At 63.6% G+C, this 17,466-nt stretch overlaps 1 protein-coding gene across 2 annotated transcripts in view; it reads right to left on the bottom strand.

The window, feature by feature from the left end:
- Lama5 (laminin subunit alpha 5) overlaps positions 1-17,150 on the bottom strand; it is a 43,025-nt gene extending 25,875 nt beyond the window's left edge. The window contains exons 1-6 of one of the 2 annotated variants that reach the window (XM_063248067.1): positions 16,795-17,150; positions 12,805-12,957; positions 5,042-5,159; positions 4,136-4,254; positions 3,881-4,051; positions 3,699-3,796 (exon numbers count right to left, since the gene is read on the bottom strand). In XM_063248067.1, coding sequence (XP_063104137.1) covers positions 3,699-3,796; positions 3,881-4,051; positions 4,136-4,254; positions 5,042-5,159; positions 12,805-12,957; positions 16,795-17,100 — 965 coding nt within the window. In that variant the 5' untranslated portion in view covers positions 17,101-17,150. The remainder of the gene's footprint in view (positions 1-3,698; positions 3,797-3,880; positions 4,052-4,135; positions 4,255-5,041; positions 5,160-12,804; positions 12,958-16,794) is intronic. The other variant, XM_013144569.2, reaches the window with a different exon arrangement.
- Positions 17,151-17,466: the final 316 nt, after the last annotated feature.

Below are 17,466 nucleotides of genomic sequence, written 5' to 3'. Positions count from 1 at the left end.
GGGAACAGGAAGGGGTGTGCCGGAGTGCTCAGCAGCCTGGATCCTTGGTCCGTCCCACCATGAGCAAGACCCAAGCCTGGGCTCTCACAGCCAGGTCCTGGAGAAGGGACGCAGCTGCTCCCCGAAGCCCAGATCTCAGCTCTGGCAGGCAGTCCAGACTCCCGCCCCCATGTGCAGGGCAGCCCCCCAGGGCAAGTGACCAAAAACCGCTTCCTCTCCCAGCATGGGGTGGACACCAGGTCGGCACGATGGCCTCCTGCCTGCTGCTTCAGTAGGCAGGGGGACAGCTGGTCAGCACTGAGGACGGAGGGTGGAGCCATCTACTGCCTGGGACACTCACACCACAGCACTGCACCCAAGCCTCAGGCCACTCTTCTGGGGCAGAGATGAACAGAGCTCTGGGCTCCTGGATGCTAAACTGTGTTTCCTGAGCAGGACCCTGGGAGCCAGCCTGCATCCCAAACCACCCGACTCCAGCCCATGACTGTCACCCTCGGTATCCTTCAGGCTGAAGCCAGGAACATCTGGGAAGGCCATTTCCTCAGAAGAGGAAGCACACTGCCACCAGCTGCAGTGATCAACAAGCAGTCTGCCCGTCCTGACTCCAGGCCTGAGCTGGGAGCCCAAGGGCCCATCGCTGATGTTCACTTCTCAATTAGCTATGCGGCATGGGACCCCTAAACCTCAAGGAATTAAGTGACCATAGGATAGCAATTCCCGGGCATAAACTCTACAAAGCTACCCTGGAGGGCTTCTCCCCCTGACCTAGGCAGCACAGGGCGTGCAGAGAAGGCTCTGCTAAGGACCTGGCAGAGAGACACCGCGGGAGGGCCAGTGGACGCTCAGCGTATGCTCTGACAGGAGCTACGAAGGAGTTGCATAAACAGAGCAGCCCAAAACATGAGGGCGGACACAAAGGCAGGTGCCAGGACTGAGGGTGCAGCTCAGCGGCAGAGCACTCCGCCAGCCTGCTTGAGGCCCGGGGTTCTGTCCCCAGCAGCACCGAAAGCAAGATGGAAAAGCAGGAAGAAGAGAGAGCAGATGTGAAAGGGAACCAGCTGCAGTTCCCAGAGGCAAAACCAGTGATCACGGAAAGACCCAATGGACAGGCTGAGCAGAAGGCAGCCACGATGTCAGGGGTCTGCGACAGAGAGAACCGTGAGACATCCCCGCGTCCCACGTCAGAAGGGAAGTCAGAGATGGGAAGGCCACGGTCTCGATTAAGGAACGCAGACAGCAGGGTGGGAGGGCAGTGCATGAAGTCACAGGGAACATGTCTAACCCTCAGCACCTCTGAGTCGATCTGCAGGACACAGAGGACACAGAGCTCTGGAGCCCACCAGAAGAGGAACACACAGAGACAGACACCGGAGCAGCACAGACTCCCCTGGGCACGGCCAGAGGCCGGGACAGGAGGCCTCCCAAGTCAGGAGATGCACTGGCCATCAAGAACCTCAATCAGCCACACCAGCACCCACAAACCACACAGCCACTGCAAACCACACCTGAGATGCCCACAGCGAACACCCAAGACAGGACGCACTGGGAGAACACAGAATGGAGAGGACAGGGTGACCAGTGGGCACCAGAGAGGGAATGACGTGCTGCCCCAAGCAGGAACAATGCACAGCCAGGACCACCAGGCGTGGGCCCAGGTGTTGCTCGGAGGCGGCAGAGCAGTTCACTGTCAGGGAGGCCTGAGGAAAAGCAGGGGCGGCCACCACGACAAGAAGCGGACAAAGATGCAAGGGTGCCTCCGACAGGAACCAAACGGACGGCCTCCGACCAGAGGAGCAGAGAAGGCAAGCAGCGTGCCAGGGTCACCGGGGTGGGAGCAAGGCAGAGGTCGGAGGCAGGGCGGGTGGTGGAGCCACAGTGGCCGACACACTGGAGGGGCAGTGCAGGGACCGGCCTGGCATGGTGGCACATGCCTGTAATTAGCATTTGGGATGAGGAGGCAGAAAGATCCCTGGGAGTTCAAGGTCAGCCTGAACCACTAGCAAGACCATGTCCAAACAAAAACAGAAGTGCCAGCAGGACCCAAGGAGCCATTCACCCTGCAGTGGCAGAGGGAACACCGGTCAGTGTGGGGACTGACCATGGTGGAAGCCATGGTGACCCACTTCTGTTGGGGTCTGAGGTGCTGGGGGGAGGCCTGGCTTGCACAGCCCCTCAGGCCCTGCAGGGTGGGCTGGGCTCAGTGCGCCGAGTCAAGGTCTGAGTCAAGATAATGAGGCCTCTCCTGGCAGGTGAGGGCAGGCCCAGCCCCAGGGCTCAGAATCCTCGGCTCCTCCGAGGCCAGCTCGGCTGTCTGCTGGCTCCACTCCCAGCCATCTGGAGCTGCGTTCCCACTGGGCACTTAATTTCCCAGGGCAACTGAGTGGGGCCTGCAGTGGCGCTGGCTAGGACCTACTCCCAGGAAGTGTCCCCAGGGCCCAGGGCTCCAGGGCAGGAGCAGCCTGCCAGGTCCTTGGGCTGGGTGACTGTGCTGCCCCTTCACAGCCGCTGGCCACTCCTGAGAGGCTCAGTTTTGGCCGTGGAACGGGGCTGAGCTTCCGTCCCACCTGGGCCTCCCTTGTCTCCTCTGCACTCGAGCACGAGTGCAGAGCTGTAGCTCAGCAGGGCCCACAGCAGGTCTCACGTCCAAGGGCGTCCGAGGGCGTCCGAGGGCAAGAAGCAGGGCCCAAAGGGCTTTGTAGTGACAGAGACAGCAGGGTGAGCCTGCCTGAGCCGTGGCAGCCCCCACAGGAGCCTCACCCAACCCTGTCCCCGCTGTGTCACCCTCCCGTCAGTCACCCTCCCAAGCCCGACTATCCAGAACAGGTGTCCTGGGGCCAGGGCTGGGCCTCACGTCCTTCGCTGCTGGCGGAAAGTTTGAAGGAAGAACCTGATGCCCTAGAGCTGCCCCCAGGCAGAATGAGGACCAAGATGAGTCCAGTGTGCTAGCCCAGGGCCAGGCTCCAGCCAGCCATTTACAAGAGGGATGCCTCCACGCCAGCGCCACCAGGGATCTGGCTTCAGGTACAAACCGCCTGATAGCAGTGGGGCCCTGCCTGGCCACCCGGTTCTGAGTGGGTCCCAGGAACACATCTGCTGCTGTGGGCAGAGCCACGGCAGAGCCCTGCAGCGGTTGGAGAGGTTGGAGCCCTTGGCTGGATGACCACAGCGTTCAATGGGGTGCTAGCTGTCCCCCATCCTGGACTTCACCCCTGTCCTTGGCTGTGTCTGTGTGAGGGGTCAAGGAAGCTGGGGAACACATGCCCAAAGTGCATGAGGATTGCCTGGGCAAGCGATGGGCACCTGTCCATGTGTGCAGCCTGGGGGTTTTGGGTTTTCTGAGACAGTCTTGCTATGTTCAGGCAGGCCATTAACCCAGGCTGGCCTCGAACTCATGGCAAGCAAGCCTTAGCCTCCAGAGTGCTGGGATTACAGATGTGCACGACCATGCCCCGCACAGGTGGGTTTGATGGCCTCCATCCGTGACTCCCCTCTTTGAGCCCTGGGGCGGGAGAACCCCATCACCACTGGCTGTGGAACAAACCCCACCACCCAAGACAAGGCAACCTGAGCAGGCTCCAGGGCCTGGCTCCTCCCCATCACCATGCGGGCGGCCGGTACAGGTCCTCCCTCCACGCCAGGGAGGCAGTGCCAGGAGATCTCCCAGCCCAGGTCGGGACTGCAGGGAGCCCAGGCCTCACCTGAAAGGGTCCAAGGGGTCCTTGGCGTCGCACACATCCGCGTGGCCGTGGCAGACGCAGCGGCCGCCGACGCTGATGTCCTTGATGCTGTAGTAGTACTGCAAGCCGAGCACGTGAGCCCCTGTCCGCCCTCGAGCCCGCCCCTTCCCCGCCTCACCCCCACCCGGCCACCTGGAGCTCACCCGGCGGGTGACAGTGGGGTCCCGCAGCGCCTTGCCCATGAGGTGGCCCAGCAGTGTGTTGGTGCGCAGGAAGCGCAGACGCACATTGGTGGCTTTGGTGAAGTCACGCAGGCGCGGGGAGTAGGAGAAGTTCATGGCCCCCGGACGTCCGTTCACCAGGGACACCACGATCTGCGGGCAGCAAGCAAGGCTGGGTGTGACCGCCTGCACCCAGCCACTGCCCAATGTGCCGCTCCAGTCCACCCTGGGGCCCACCTCGCCATTCTCCAGGGGCACGATGCGTGAGTACTCAGTGGTGCAAATGACATCGTCATCCTGCGTGATTCGCTCCAGCGTCCGAGGCCCAAACCGCTCCAGGCAATCCCTCTTGGAGGCTGCGGAGATAAACTGGAGGATGAGAGCAGGGGCCACAGACATCCCGCTGACCCTGGGCACCAAGTAGTGCTTCTGCACCCCTTGACCTCGCCCAAATGGAAGTGAAGTCACCCTGGACGGGGTGCCCCACTGGCACAGCACTGACCCACAGAATCTGTTGGCCAAAGAGCAGAATTCCAACAGATGGTGGTGGCCTGGTCCCTGGCCAGGGAGGCTGCACTGGCACAAATGGCACTAGCCCACCCAGGTGCCACTGCTCCCCACAGCACACCAGGGAGCAGGTGTCCCTCCCAGAGGACCACTCTCACCCCTCCCTGGGGACGATCCCAGCAGCCTTCCCCCAGTCTCAGGAGCCGGGACTAGGCCCATCCCATAGGAGTGACCCTATCCTGCCAACATGGCCAATCCGGGTACCCACAGCCAGGGCCAGCCACTGACTGCGGCACTGTCGCCTGACATAGGCAACTAAGCTGGCAGGAAGCAAGCCCAGTGTTGCCAGGGCCACTCCATCACTAGGGAAGCCACCCAACCATGCTGCCAGTCCAGAGGAGCCAAGAGATGGTTCAGTGCTTCCGGGCAGGCGCCACTGGCTTCTGTACGAGTCCTGCCCGGAAGGCCGGGGCGAGAGCTAACACACTTGCCACTGCCGTGGGGAGGCTGCACCGCCAGTCCCACCCAGGAGACAGGGCTGCGAGCCAGGCAAGGCTCCAGGGACCTCGAGAAGGTGTGGTGAGGGCAGTTGTGTCTCAGGGCCACTCCCAGAGCCCATGGCTCCTGGACACTCACAGGCGAAGAACTGCCACGGCTGGTAGGTGTGGCCGAAATCTGTGGAGCGCTCCAGCACCCAAAGGTCCGGCCGAGGGGAGTTGGCAAACTTGATGAGCACGTAGGCCACATGGAAGACCTGTGGGGGAGCGGCGAGGACTCAGGGTGCTGGACTCAGGGTGCTGGGACCCTTGCACGCTGCTGGGGCCAGTGTGCCCTGCAGGGTGTGAGGCACAGCAGGGGGTGCAGCATCCCTTGCATGGGGCTGAGCAGTTGAGGAACCCTGTGATAAGGGGCCAACTGGGTCCACAGGGTGGCACCTACACTAGGGACAGTGGAGGACAACAGTACCCCTGATCTGGAGGTGATCTCCAGATCCCCAGCCTCCTCCCCAAAGAGCTCAGGGCCCATGGGCTCCGTGGCTGCAGAGGGGACTTGGTGGAGGATGGGCACAGCCCACAGGGGAAGCAGCCTGTCCCCGGCAGCGTCCACAGCAGACACGGAAGCACAGCCTGGAAGCCCCGATGTCCATCCAGGACAGACGATCACACCCCAAACACCCCAGCTCCTAGCACACTGGGCAGCTGAACGCTCTTCCTGCCACAGACCCTGTCCCAGCCTCACCCTGGTCACCTGCTCCCAGATCCAGGAGCACAACAGTACAGAGCAGGTTAGGGCCCTGCTTTGCCATTAGGAGGCCCCTCGGGGGACGCAGACTGGAAAATCGGCCCTCCCAGAATTCACCTCAGCGGCGTGGCGGAGGGGGCGCCCAACCAGCCAGGACTTGGAACTGCAGCTTGGCTGTGGCCTGGACAGTCAAGGACAAGCCCCAGCCCAAGGCAGGGGACGCTGTTCCCTCTAAAGTACCCTAACCCCAAAGACCAGACCTCAGCCTGCCTGCTGGTGTTGGCTCAACTTTGACTGCGGGAGGCCAAAGCTTTGTTTCTCATTTTCCTGACCAAAGGACAGCAACCTGGGACATCACCACACACCTGCCCCCACTGAAGCCCCTCAGCCCCACCTGCCCCAGCCCTGGCATAGCAGGCCCTTTGGCCGCCTCTGTGGGGAAGCACTCTCTGACTGGAGCCCACCCACCCACACCAGGCCCTGGATGCCTCCAGGACAGACGGCCCCTCCCAGCCCTGTCCCCTCAGACCCTCCTCTGCCTGAGACTCCCCAGCCTGTCTTCACCCCCAGCCTCGTGTCTACCGATTCAGTGACCCACCGTGGGCTCCCTGCCTCAGGTTCCCCATGCCAAGAACCCCCAAGGGAGGCAGCAGACAAGGGGTGGCTTCCGAGGAGACCCGACCAGGCTCACCCCACCCTCCACAGGACTAAGCTCACGGCTTGGGGTACCACGAGCCCCCACCCGAAGGACTGGGAACTGCGGTTGCCACCCTGGGCTGCAGCAGAAGGACCAGGGGAGAGGCCTGCTGTCCAGGAAGGCTCAGTGTTCTTATAGCACCATGGAGTCACAGCCACGTAGGCAGGGCCTGGCCTGAGCAGCGCAGGGGACAGATGACTCCTGGCAACCGCTGCTCCGAGGGAGGACTTTGTGCCCCAGGAGGTGCCAGCTGGCGATGCTGTCAGCCAAGCCAGCCCAGGGCAGCTGGCATCCTGCGCAAGGCCTATGGGGTCCTCTGCCTCAACTCAGGACATTCTGGCTGGGACCACGGGCCCCATGCAGCTCCAGCCCCGGGAGGCACAAATGCCTAGGTGCAGGCAGGGCAAGAGCCGAGACAGGTTCTGGGTGCTGCTGCTCAGGGAAGGCCAGGCGTGGCAGGACCGTGGGTCTGTCTGGGCTCGGCCTCTCGGGTGGGGGTACAGGCCTATTCAACGGCTGCCAGGCTCTGAGGTCATCTTCCCATCCCCGCCCAGCGGGGGAGGGGCTCAGTCCCTGGATGGATCTTACACTCAGGCCCTCGGTGTACCCTGCACACTGCTGGGGTTTGGGGGCTGGGACAGCAGGGCAGGACAGGGTCTGCATGAGGGGGGCTGGGAATGTGGGGATACTCAGACTTGTCAGACATGGACCTGGCTGCTCTGGAGTTCTGGCAGCTCAGCCCCCAGTGAGGGCTCTGAGGAGATGACCGCCCAGCTGAGCCCCTGGGACCCACCCCCGCCTTTCCCTGAGCAGGAGCCCCAGGCTGCACCCGGGCTGGTCACTCTGCCCTTCCCGGGCCGGCCGGGCCCACATTTTTCCCAGCTGAGTGCACTCTCACAAATACTGACTCTGAGATGCTGCTGATGGGCAGGATAAGAGGGGACAGAAACCTCCCACGTGGGGGACACGCTAAGAGACCTTCCGCTCACTGTCCACTGGAGCCTCTGTCAGACGAGGCCTTGGACAGCTGGACTCAAAGGCCTGACAGCTACACAGACACTTAAGGGTGGGGAGTGCTGTGCCTAGGCACTCCGCTCTGTCCCCACCTGGTCCCCACTCTCAGGGCCACCCTCGTGCGCCCCTGGCGTGACCGGGAATGGGCAGACACTGGCCTCCTGGACAGAGCCCTCCCCCTCGCCCTGTTCCACTCAGCTGCCAACTGCGGCTGACCTTTCCGCTGCTGCATAGTTCTGTGTAGAAAGGGAAAAAAATGTCTTTTAAAGTAAAAGCCAAACAAAAGCCGTGGGTTATTTTTAAAAATCTGGCTATTTTGGGGCAGGCATGTCTCCAGGCCATTGGCCGCTTTGCCCCCTGCTCCCGCACAGCCTGACCTCCGAGGGCCAGGGCTCCTGAGGGAGAGGTTCTGCTCCTGCAGTCCCTGCCCCGCAGGGGTCTGTGGGAGTCCTGGGCACAGGGGCCAGAGCCAGAGCAGGAGTGCGTCTGGGACAGGCCGCAGGTCTCAGATGCCAAGGGGCCTGCGGAAGCCGCCACCACTCCTGGGCACAGAGCAAGGGATGTTCACGGTGGGGCAAAGGTTCAGAGCCCCCTGGGGGAGGAAACTCCCGGCCCTGCCATGGATGAGAGGCCAGTGGCACCTGGCAGGAACCCCATGGATGACCCCTAGAGCCACACCACACACTCCAATGTTGTGAAGGCCAAGGCAAGGGGTGAGCAGGTGCCGGGCCAGGTCTGGAAGTCACATGTATGAGGGGGACCCTGGGGACATAGGGACCAGGGCGTGAACCTGACGGGCAGCAGCCTCCACGGCTCAGATACCTCCTCACAAAGGGATAGCCTGAGGCTGAAACCGCTGGGGAAGGGAGCGGGCTCCATCCTGTGCCCAGTGCCTGGCTCTGGCCTGGGCCTTCGGGGGGCTGGGAAGACGATGGTGGGGTACAGGTCCCAGCCTCTGCACATCTTGGGGGTGAAGGGGCCCTGCCCCACCCCCCAGTGATGTGACTCAGCAAACAGTCTATGACTCAGCCTGGCTTGCAGGAAGAACGCCTTATGCCCGTTCCAGCACGCAGGCTGGGGTCCCACGCATGGCCAGGCGGAGGCAGGAAGCTCCTCCTTGCCCCAGGCCCTTAAATCCAGCTCCAGGGCATCTGGACTCTCAACTGCACCTCTACCCTCTCCAGATGTCCAGCCAGCCCAGCAGGCCCCGGGCCCACCTGCTCAACGCCACCCCTTTCTGCCCCCCTCAGCAGACCTCATATGGAAACCTGATAACATGCAGGGAACCACAGGGAGGCCAGGGCAGGGCAGCGTGTCCACTCGGGCCCCCAACTGCGTAAATAAATAAGCATAGCCCTCTCCACAGCCCATCCGGGAGCTGGCCCATACAGGCCCCATCCCAAGGGAAAGGACAGTGGAAAAGCTGAGGGGTCACCCAGTGAGCCTACCACCAGGAGGGACAACAAACACACAGACCCCCCAAGAGCAGAAGGGGACCCACGGGCTCGGACTCTGCCCTGACTCTGGGCAATGCCTAAGCCACAGATATCCAGAGCAGGGTGGGGAGATGGCAGGGACAGCACCTCAAATGCTGGAACCACAACAGAGCTGGACCCAGAGTGGACTCGGTGACCCCAGTCACACCAGTCAAACCCAGTTCCCTGCCCCTCCTTGCTACAGCCAGCCTGAACAGGCCAGATGGTCATTGGAGGGCAGCAGGAAGTGGAGTTTATCTCGAGGGGACCCTGCGCCAAAATCCAAACAGTTTAGTCTGTCCTGAAGGTGTGGTGGGAGGCCGTGTGAGGGGGTGGTTTGATAACACAGAACACAGTAAGCCTCTGAGGCTGCCAGGGCTTGGCGTCCGGGCAGGGTGACAAGGTGTCTTTGGGTACAGAGTGAATGAGGTGACCAGCATGCCAGGACAGCTGCATTTGGTGACCGCAGGCCAAGGTGGCAGCAACAGGAGACACAGGCTGGGAAAGAAGGGCCCTCAGCCCCAGGCATTGGCAGCCCCTCAGAATAACTTTCTCTGGCAACGGGACAGCCAGAGGGAGGGGACAGGCAGCGGGAACGGACTGCCATCTCCCTTGGTCAGAAGCCGCCCAGGGATGCCACCAGGACACCCCGGCTCCATCCCCCCCAGGAAGTCCAGCAGGCAGGGATGGGCCTGGCCCCACCCTGCACCTGTCCTGGCCAGAGCTGTAACCGAAGCCCGGCCACGGCTGCACTTCCTGTCACTTCCTTGGACACCCCCTGCTGACCATCTCCGGGCACTGGCCATATGGCTGAGTGCCCAGCTGGGCCAGGAAGTCATGCCATCAGCCTCAGACACAGCAACCAGGCCCTGGAGGCCTCCAGCGATCCCCACACTGGCCAGCTGCGGCAGGCAGGACAGCACAGGCCTGCAGGGCCGGCAGCCAGTGGCCACCAAGTCCCCATGCTGCACTCTCACTTCCTGGAGGAGACTGAGACCACTTCCCCACAGCCAGTCCGACAGCCCCTTCGGATGCCAGCATTGGGATCTGCCCCTCCATGCCAGCACTGTCCTACTTACAAACCTCGGCCTCAGTTGCCCCCGGGGACCCAGGGAGGACTCCCATCATCCAGGGGCAGTAGCTTCACTGCGGCCACACCTGCCAGCACCGCATCTGCTGGGGTGCTCTACCTCCTCCTGCTCATGGCCCCCTGTCCTGGGGGCACAGCCCCACACTGGGCACTCCAGTCCTCAGTGGCCCAGCCTGCACCCCAGGGCCAGCCACGGTGTCCACCCTGCATGCCAACTGTCCTTTACCCACCCCAGTGCCTCCGCTCTTGCAGCTCTGGGACTCTGAGGCTGGGACAAAGCCACTGCTTCCCCTGAGCCACCTGCATGCAAACGAGACAAAGCCAGGGGCCTCCCTGCCAGAAGGGGCAGGCAGGCCTTGCCTTGCACTCCTCACCCAGCCCAACCTAGGTCCCGGGGGCAGGGAGGAGGCTGCCCCGGGGTACTGCGAAAGCCAGAAGGGTGGCAGAGCCAGGCCTACCCACTCTGCCCGCACCAGCATGGGCAGACCTAGGCCAGTGTGCTGGGGGTGGGGCAGAGACCAGGGTGGGAACCTCCAGGCAGGACCCCAGCAGGTGGCCGGAGCCCAGCATCTGCATCCAGGGCTGCGTGAGGCTCCGGAGGGGGAGCAGGGCCAACAATCTGAACACTCAGCCCAAAAGCTTCCTGAGGACCCAAGGACACACACAAGAACCTCCCTCTGACCCCTAAGTGGGTCAGGAGGGGACGCAGGAAACTCTCCCTGAGTCACCAGGCACGGCAGGGAGTCTCTTCCTAGGGCCCTCCCCTGCAGCAGGAGCCCTGCGGGCCCAGGCCCATGCATTCCCTGATGTCCTGTCCAGGAGCCTGGCTGCCTCCAGCCGGGCCCACAGAGACGCCACAGGCTGGGCGCCCACCACTCAAGCAGGAGACACAGGGCAGCAGGCAGCCCAGCCCACCATCCCCAGGCCTGCCCGCACAGGAAGCCCTCGGTGCCTGTGCCAGCCGCCCCCACCCCCTTCCCGGGGCATCCGCTCCAATCCCAGAACAAAGGCAGCTGGCCCAGCCCAGGCCAGCTTCCTGGTGAGCCCAAGCCCCAGCCCCAGCCCAGGGCCAGCACCTCAGCACAGAACCCCAGGAAGACAGTACTGGAATCCGTTTACCTGCCCCGCCAGTTGGATTCACTGGGGGGCAGCCCTGGGCCGGCAGACAGAGTTCTCCCAGGGTCATCCACGCAGAGGTTAAAGGGTGCACACAGCGAAGGAGAAAGGAGACAAGGAGGGTGGAGGGTCTCCCCAGCGCACCATTTTACAGTTGGCAAAACTGAGGCTTAGAGAAACAGAGTGCCTCATGGTGAAATTCCCTCCTGGCTCAGGATAATGTAAATGTAGGCCTCTTCCAAGCCCAATCCACAGATTGGAGACTTAGGGTTTATATCTAGACGTCCCCCAGGACCTGGCACACTCAAAGGTGGGGTTCTCAGAGGTGGCCGGATTATGGGGAGTCAGGGCTGTCTGCAGGGAAGAGGCGGTTGCCATGGGAAGAGGGGCATGGCCTTGCAGGGGCAGCTCCCTCCCTGGCTCCTCCCTTCCCTCCCAGGGTGGCCCTCCTGTGCCACAGCCCTTCCACCACACCACCCAGCACGCTGGCACCAAGTTTCTAAATCACATGAGCCTGCATCCCGGGTGCTTGCTGTGCAATAGTCTCTCTCCCTTCTGAGCCTGTGTCCCCATGTAAGCCACGGAGTTGGAGGGGAGGTGGTGAAGGCCTCTCAAAATTGGCCAGAAAGACAGGCCCCAAGGGCTGGTCCCTTCTGTCCCCAGCTGGCAGCCTGCAGGTGCTGGGTACTTGGTCCTAGCTATAAGCACCTCCGAAGGAGAGGCTACCTGTGTGATGCCACCTGCTCTGCAGCCACCCATGGAAACCAGGTCCTCACCCATCTACCTATATATCTTCCCACTGTGCCAGAGATGAGGGTCCCCTGGGATCCCCTTGTGCCCCTAAGGCCCCCAAGGCTCCAAGGAACAGGGAGTCCTAATGGTGCAAACCAGTGAGGTGAACTCCGAGTCCAGCCCCACCCAGACCTGGACCAGGACAGGCAGGGGCCCAAGAGCTCTAAGGTGCAGCCCCCTCTCCAGCCTTTCCCACCAGAGCGGCACGGCCACTGCAGCAAAACCAGGTCCCTCTGGAAACCCCAGGCCACGTGCTGGCACCCCACTCCCCTGGCTGCCAGCTGGTGGGGGGGGGGGACACAGGGAGCCTGCCCTTGGGCCAGGCTTGTGAGAGGCCTCCACCACCTCCCCTCCAACACCGTGGGTTACAGTGGGGACACAGACTCAGAAAGGCACAGAGACCGTTGCACAGCAGAGCAATTGCCGGGACATGGGCCTCTGGGGCTCACAGGTAGGGGCCGGCAAGGCAGGGCTGGGGGCTGTCTGGTGCTGGGCCCAGTTTCATGCATCCCTCCCCATCCTGTTTCCAGCGGGCAACAGCACTGCTGGCCCATTTAACAGGCTAGGAGCCGGGAGCTGAGCATCGGGGGAGAGTTGCAGGAGTGGGAAGAGGCTGTGTGGTTCTGACTCAGCCCGACAGTGAAGCCCGGGGCCTCAGGTCCTGCTCACCCTGGGGACTTGCTTATCACCAGAAAACGCCCCATCCCCAAGGTCTGGGTGGGAGCCTGGGCCTTGGCGGATGCCCCAGAGCTGCAGCCTGAGCCTGAGGCGCACCTAGCCCCTAACCAGGAGACCAGCCCAGAAACACAGGTATCCAAGGAATGCCCACTTCCGCCAGCCTGGGCTGCATTCCTGCAGCCCCTCCCACAGCAGCCAGGAATTCCTTAGAGTAAACAGCGGGGCGCCCCGCTTCCTGCAGAGCACCAGCACCCCTCCCTTCCCCGCCTCACAGCAGGAGAAAAAGGGACCCTACCTGGCCCAGGTCCAGGGTGACATTGACCTCGTTGTACTCCAGGCCGCGAGACAGCGGTGGGCTCTGCCACCAGCGCTCCGTGCCATCAATGGCGTTGCTCGCGGGGTGTGCCTTGTTGCTGTTGGCGGCTGTGCAGATGTCGCAGTACTGGCCCTGCGGGGATACAGGTAGGGTCAGCAGGGGATGGGGCAAAGGGACGCCTGTCCCTCTGGTCACCCTCCTACCAGGCCCTCAGTCTCTTCGTGCTGGCTTCCACCTCCAACCGCATCCCCTACACCTGCTGGGGTCTACTCCTTCTGGGTTCAGGAGCCCAGGCTCAGAGGGGACAGGTTGTGGACCTGGCAGGATGAACTGGGAGAAAGAGGGAGACGCGATGTAAGTGGGAAAATTAAGCCCAGCCTCTCTGAGGAAGTGGTGTGACCTTCAGGGTAAGGGTATGACACTCCAGGAAGAGCTTCTGCCAGTGCAAAGACCCTGTGGCAATGTAGCTAGAGCCATAGGGGCCAAGTGCTCGCACAAGATGGTGTGAGATGGGAGACAGAAAGAAAGCGGAGCTACAGATGGAAAGATAGTCTGGAGAGGAGGGGTCCTGATGGCCTGAGAGTCAGCTGAGTCAGAAGTCCTCCCTACCCCCACCAACCTACCCCTGGCACATATACCCCCAAGGTTGGTCCTCCAAGGATGGGGGCTGTCTCCAGAGAATTAAGCTTTGGGGACAGGGAAGGTGTGTGGGCGTGGCAGGTGAGGCGCGGGCCGCTTCCCAGCGCCACTTCCAAGCCCTGGGACTGGGCCAAGTCACAGCAATCGTGCAGTCTCAGTGTCCCATCTGCAGAGTGGGGATAATGTTGCACCTGCCTCAAGCCACAGTGGGGATTAACAGATCACACACAGGGCCTGGCAGCTGTTTCTGTTGCAGATCAGCCACCTGCTGGGGGTCTGTCCTCCTGGGGGCAGAGGAAGCCCTAGCAGGGTCCTGGCCTGCTGTCCCTGGTGGAGGAAGGGGAGGTGGAGAGCCCTGGCTGCCAGCCCATGGACTGCCCCCTCCAAGGAAACCAGACCTGCTGTCCCTCCACACACAAAGGCAGCCCTGAAGACATGGCATCCACTGAGGTGCAGTCTAGGAGCCACGGCTGCCCCACCCATCCAAGCTGGTGGGGGGACAGAGATCCCCACCCTCACTCCCAGGCTCTGGCAGGCCCCCCATTAGACTCAGTGCTCCCCAGGCTCCCCTGGCCCTTCTGTGCTATAAGCAGTGCCGGTGATGGGTTGAGGACAGAGCTAAGTGCAGGGCAGGTGTGCACCCACTCCTGCCACCAGAGCCAGAGGGCCCCATAGAGTGGAACAAACACTTGGGGAAACAGCCAGGTAGCACAGTGGAATAAACAAAACAGTCTGACACCTGGCAAGGGGCGGGTCAGCACCTTGGGTGGCCCAGACTAGAGGCCTGCTGAGGAGGTGACATCCAAGTGGAGAGGAGGGAAGGCCACCAAACACAGGGGCCAGGTTTGGGCCAGGGATACCAAATGCCCCGCCCATGGGTCCTGGAGGGTGGCCCATACACCACCCACAAGCAGAAGGCCAGGCCAGTGGGGAACCTTGTGGGCCACACACCAAGCTTCAGTGGAGACCAGCAAACTAGAACCCTGGGCTCCCTCCCAGCGGGTGAGGAGCCCATGTGGCCCAGGGCTCAGGAACAACAACTCCCATTAGTGCTGGCTGGGGGGGGGGGGGGGAGTAGGGTGGGGTGGGGCCTGGGTGCAGGATGAAGGGTCAAGGGTCAAGGGTAAGCTCCAGTCTCCCAGAAACCCAGGAAGTATGTGTTCAGCTCTCACCAGGCAACAGGATGGTCTGAAAAGGGAGGGGGAGGGAAGGCCCTAGTCCCCACTGACTGGGCTCTCAGCAGCCAGCTGGCACAGGTGCCCCCCCATGCCCAGGGCCCCACCAGCCCCTCTGCCAGGCTGCAGCTCACAGAGGACAGGGCTGGGAAACCAGGCTCCCTCCAGCCCTCCGTGCAGAGGTTTCTGCCAGGGGCAGAAGAGAGGGTCTGGTAAGATGTCCCTTCCAGGAACTGGCCCAGCCAGTCCCACTTCCTTTAATGCCCACCTGAGCTTGCCAGGGTGGGAGAACCTGAGGCCCCCTGCCTGCTCCAGCCACACGTTAACTGCCTTCTATCCCATCCCCTGGGGCTAGGAATCTCCAGGGCAAAAGGTCCCCGCCACCTTCAGGCTGTGCTGCTAGGCCCCAGGGCCCCAGTGGCAGGCTGGGCTTCCCAAGATGGGGCACATCCAAGACATCCTGTCCCCAGCACCTCCTCTGTCACATATTGCCCTACGTGGCTGGTCCTATGGTGAGGAGGCATCCCGGTCACAGGGCCCCATCCACCCCAGTAGCCCTAGTGGAGGGCTAAGTGCTTTCTCTCCAGGTTTTCAAAGGGACTCTACACGCTGTTGCTTCCTAACCAGGTGAGGTGGGCGTGGCACTGTGTCCATTCCACAAATAAGCAGCTTGAGGCTCACCCAGGAAGCCCCCAGTTCTGGAGAGGCAGAGACTGGCTGTGAGGCCCAGCAGCCAGGCTCCCAGGTTGGGCCTTTAAACCCACAGAGGCGGCGGCAGCCAGAGAGAGCAGATAGCACTGCAGAGCACCCGGCCTCGGAAAGCGAGGTCAGGGAAGAATGGACTGGGGCCTCCTTGGCTAAAGAGGCAGACTCCTAACTAGGCAACAAGGAGGGGACCGGGGGCTAGGCCAGGCCCCCTATATCTGCTGAGTGTCCTAGGGGCCCAGCCCTAACAGGGGATGGGGTCCCCTGCCAGGAGACAGCAGCTTCCCACCCCTCAGCCCCAATGACTCCTTTAGCTGTGCAACTTTGAGCAGGTGTCTGAACCATTCCCAGCCTCAGTTTCCCTATCTGAGCTGCCACCCTCACCACGGAGGACTGCACTAGGCTTGGGGAGAGGGGAAGCAAGCCTCCTCTCTCTCCTTCCTCCCCACAGTAGCCCAAGGGTGGGGTGGGTGGGGTGGGAGGAAGCGCCCAGCCCAGGCTCCCTGTGCACCTCCGCCACGGCCCCAGCCAACCTTCCCGGCCACTCTCCACCTTCCTAGCCTCTCCTCCAGGAAGGTGAGGCAGGTCGCTGGAGGAGGAGGCTCAGGTTACCCCGGCTCTGGGGCCCGGGAATCCAATGGGGCTGGGTTAGTGGTGTGGCATAGGGTGGGCTGCTGGGGCGCTGTGGGGCAGATCTGGGTCCTCAAAGCTTCGACGAAGTCCTGAGGATCTGGACAGCCTTGCTCTCCTGGCCAGTGCTCCCGCAAAGCCCACTTGCCGGCTCGGATCTCAGAGGACTGGGGGAGCCTGAAGCCAGGATCCCCCCAGGCTGGTCAGAGAGGCGGCCTCTGACCCCCAGGTGTTACTAGTCCCGGTTAAAACCAGGAGTGCTTGCCTTTTCCCACTTCCAGAGTCCCACCGAGCTCCCGACCCCGGTCGGGTCGCTGCAACCCTTGGCGGCCGGCAGGGAAGGCGCCGGGCCCTCTCGCCTTCGCCGTCCCCATCCGGAGGCCAGCAGGTTCCAGCCTGTCCCGGGGGAAGGCGGAGTCGCCGGCCCCCTCCTCACGGGCCGCCGGCGCCCACGCCAAATCCCGCCCTCGCCGGGATCCCGGACTTGGGGCTCCAGGGACTGGGCAGCAGACCTTCCCGCCCAGGTCAGCGCCACTGAACTGGACCGGCGCCCGCAGCCCCCGGGTCCGCGGCGGGGACACTTCACGGACTCTTCCAGGAGGACGCGCAGTGTCCCCGCCGGGCCTGAGCGCTGGGTTAGGGGGTCCCTCCTGGTACCCCAGGAGGCGGAACCCGCGGGTCCGGACGTGAGAGCTGGTACCCGGGCTCTCCCGGCCGCGGCACTCCCCGGGAGTCGCGCTGGACTCCGAGCGCGAGCCCGATCGATCCCCGGCTCCCGGGTCCGAGCGCTCCGGGACGCCCGTCCCCGGCCCGCGCGCACCTGTATGGTCTGGCTGGGGTCCCCGCCGGCCACGGGGCCGCCCACCAGCTTGCAGTAGAGGTCCTCGGTGGGGCGCGGGGGCCCGCGCGCCGGGGCCTCCTCGCCGCAGGTCGCGGACGCGGCGATGCGCGCGCCCTCGGCCAGGTTGAAGTAGGGCGGGTGCAGGCTGAAGCCGCCGTCGCCCGGGGCCCGCGCCCGCGCCGCGCCCAGCAGCGCCAGCCCGGCCAGCAGCAGCCGCGCCGGGCCCCGCGGGTCGCCCGCGCACCGTGCGCTCCCCGCGCGGAACGGGGCGCCGCGCTTCGCCATTTTCCGGCTCGCGGCCGCGTCTCCGCGTTCCAGAGACTGCGAGCCGCGGGAGCCGGGATCCGAGCTCAGCTCGCCCCGCCCGCCCGCGGACGTCAGGCCCCGCCCAGGCCCGCCCGGGAGCCCGCGCCCCGCGCCCCGGGGGAGGGGTGGGGGAGGGGGAGGGGCCCCGGGCCGCCTTAACTCTTCAGACCCCGGCCGCCCGGAAGGGCACCTGCTGGCCCCTGGCCCGGCGCGGAGCGCCACGGACGCCGCCGCGTCTCCACGGTCCTTCGTGGGACCCTCGCACTCCCCCCAGCCCTCAGGCCCCAGCGCACCGGCTTGGCCCCTCCTCCCAGCCCCGCGGCTCCCCTCTTTGTCTCCCTAACT

The sequence above is a fragment of the Cavia porcellus genome, unplaced genomic scaffold (assembly GCF_034190915.1).
Source record: "Cavia porcellus strain 051 isolate PalLab524CR breed Dunkin Hartley unplaced genomic scaffold, mCavPor4.1 scaffold_5, whole genome shotgun sequence".
NCBI classification, from domain to species: Eukaryota; Metazoa; Chordata; class Mammalia; order Rodentia; family Caviidae; genus Cavia; species Cavia porcellus.
This window is presented reverse-complemented; position numbering and strand designations above follow the sequence as displayed.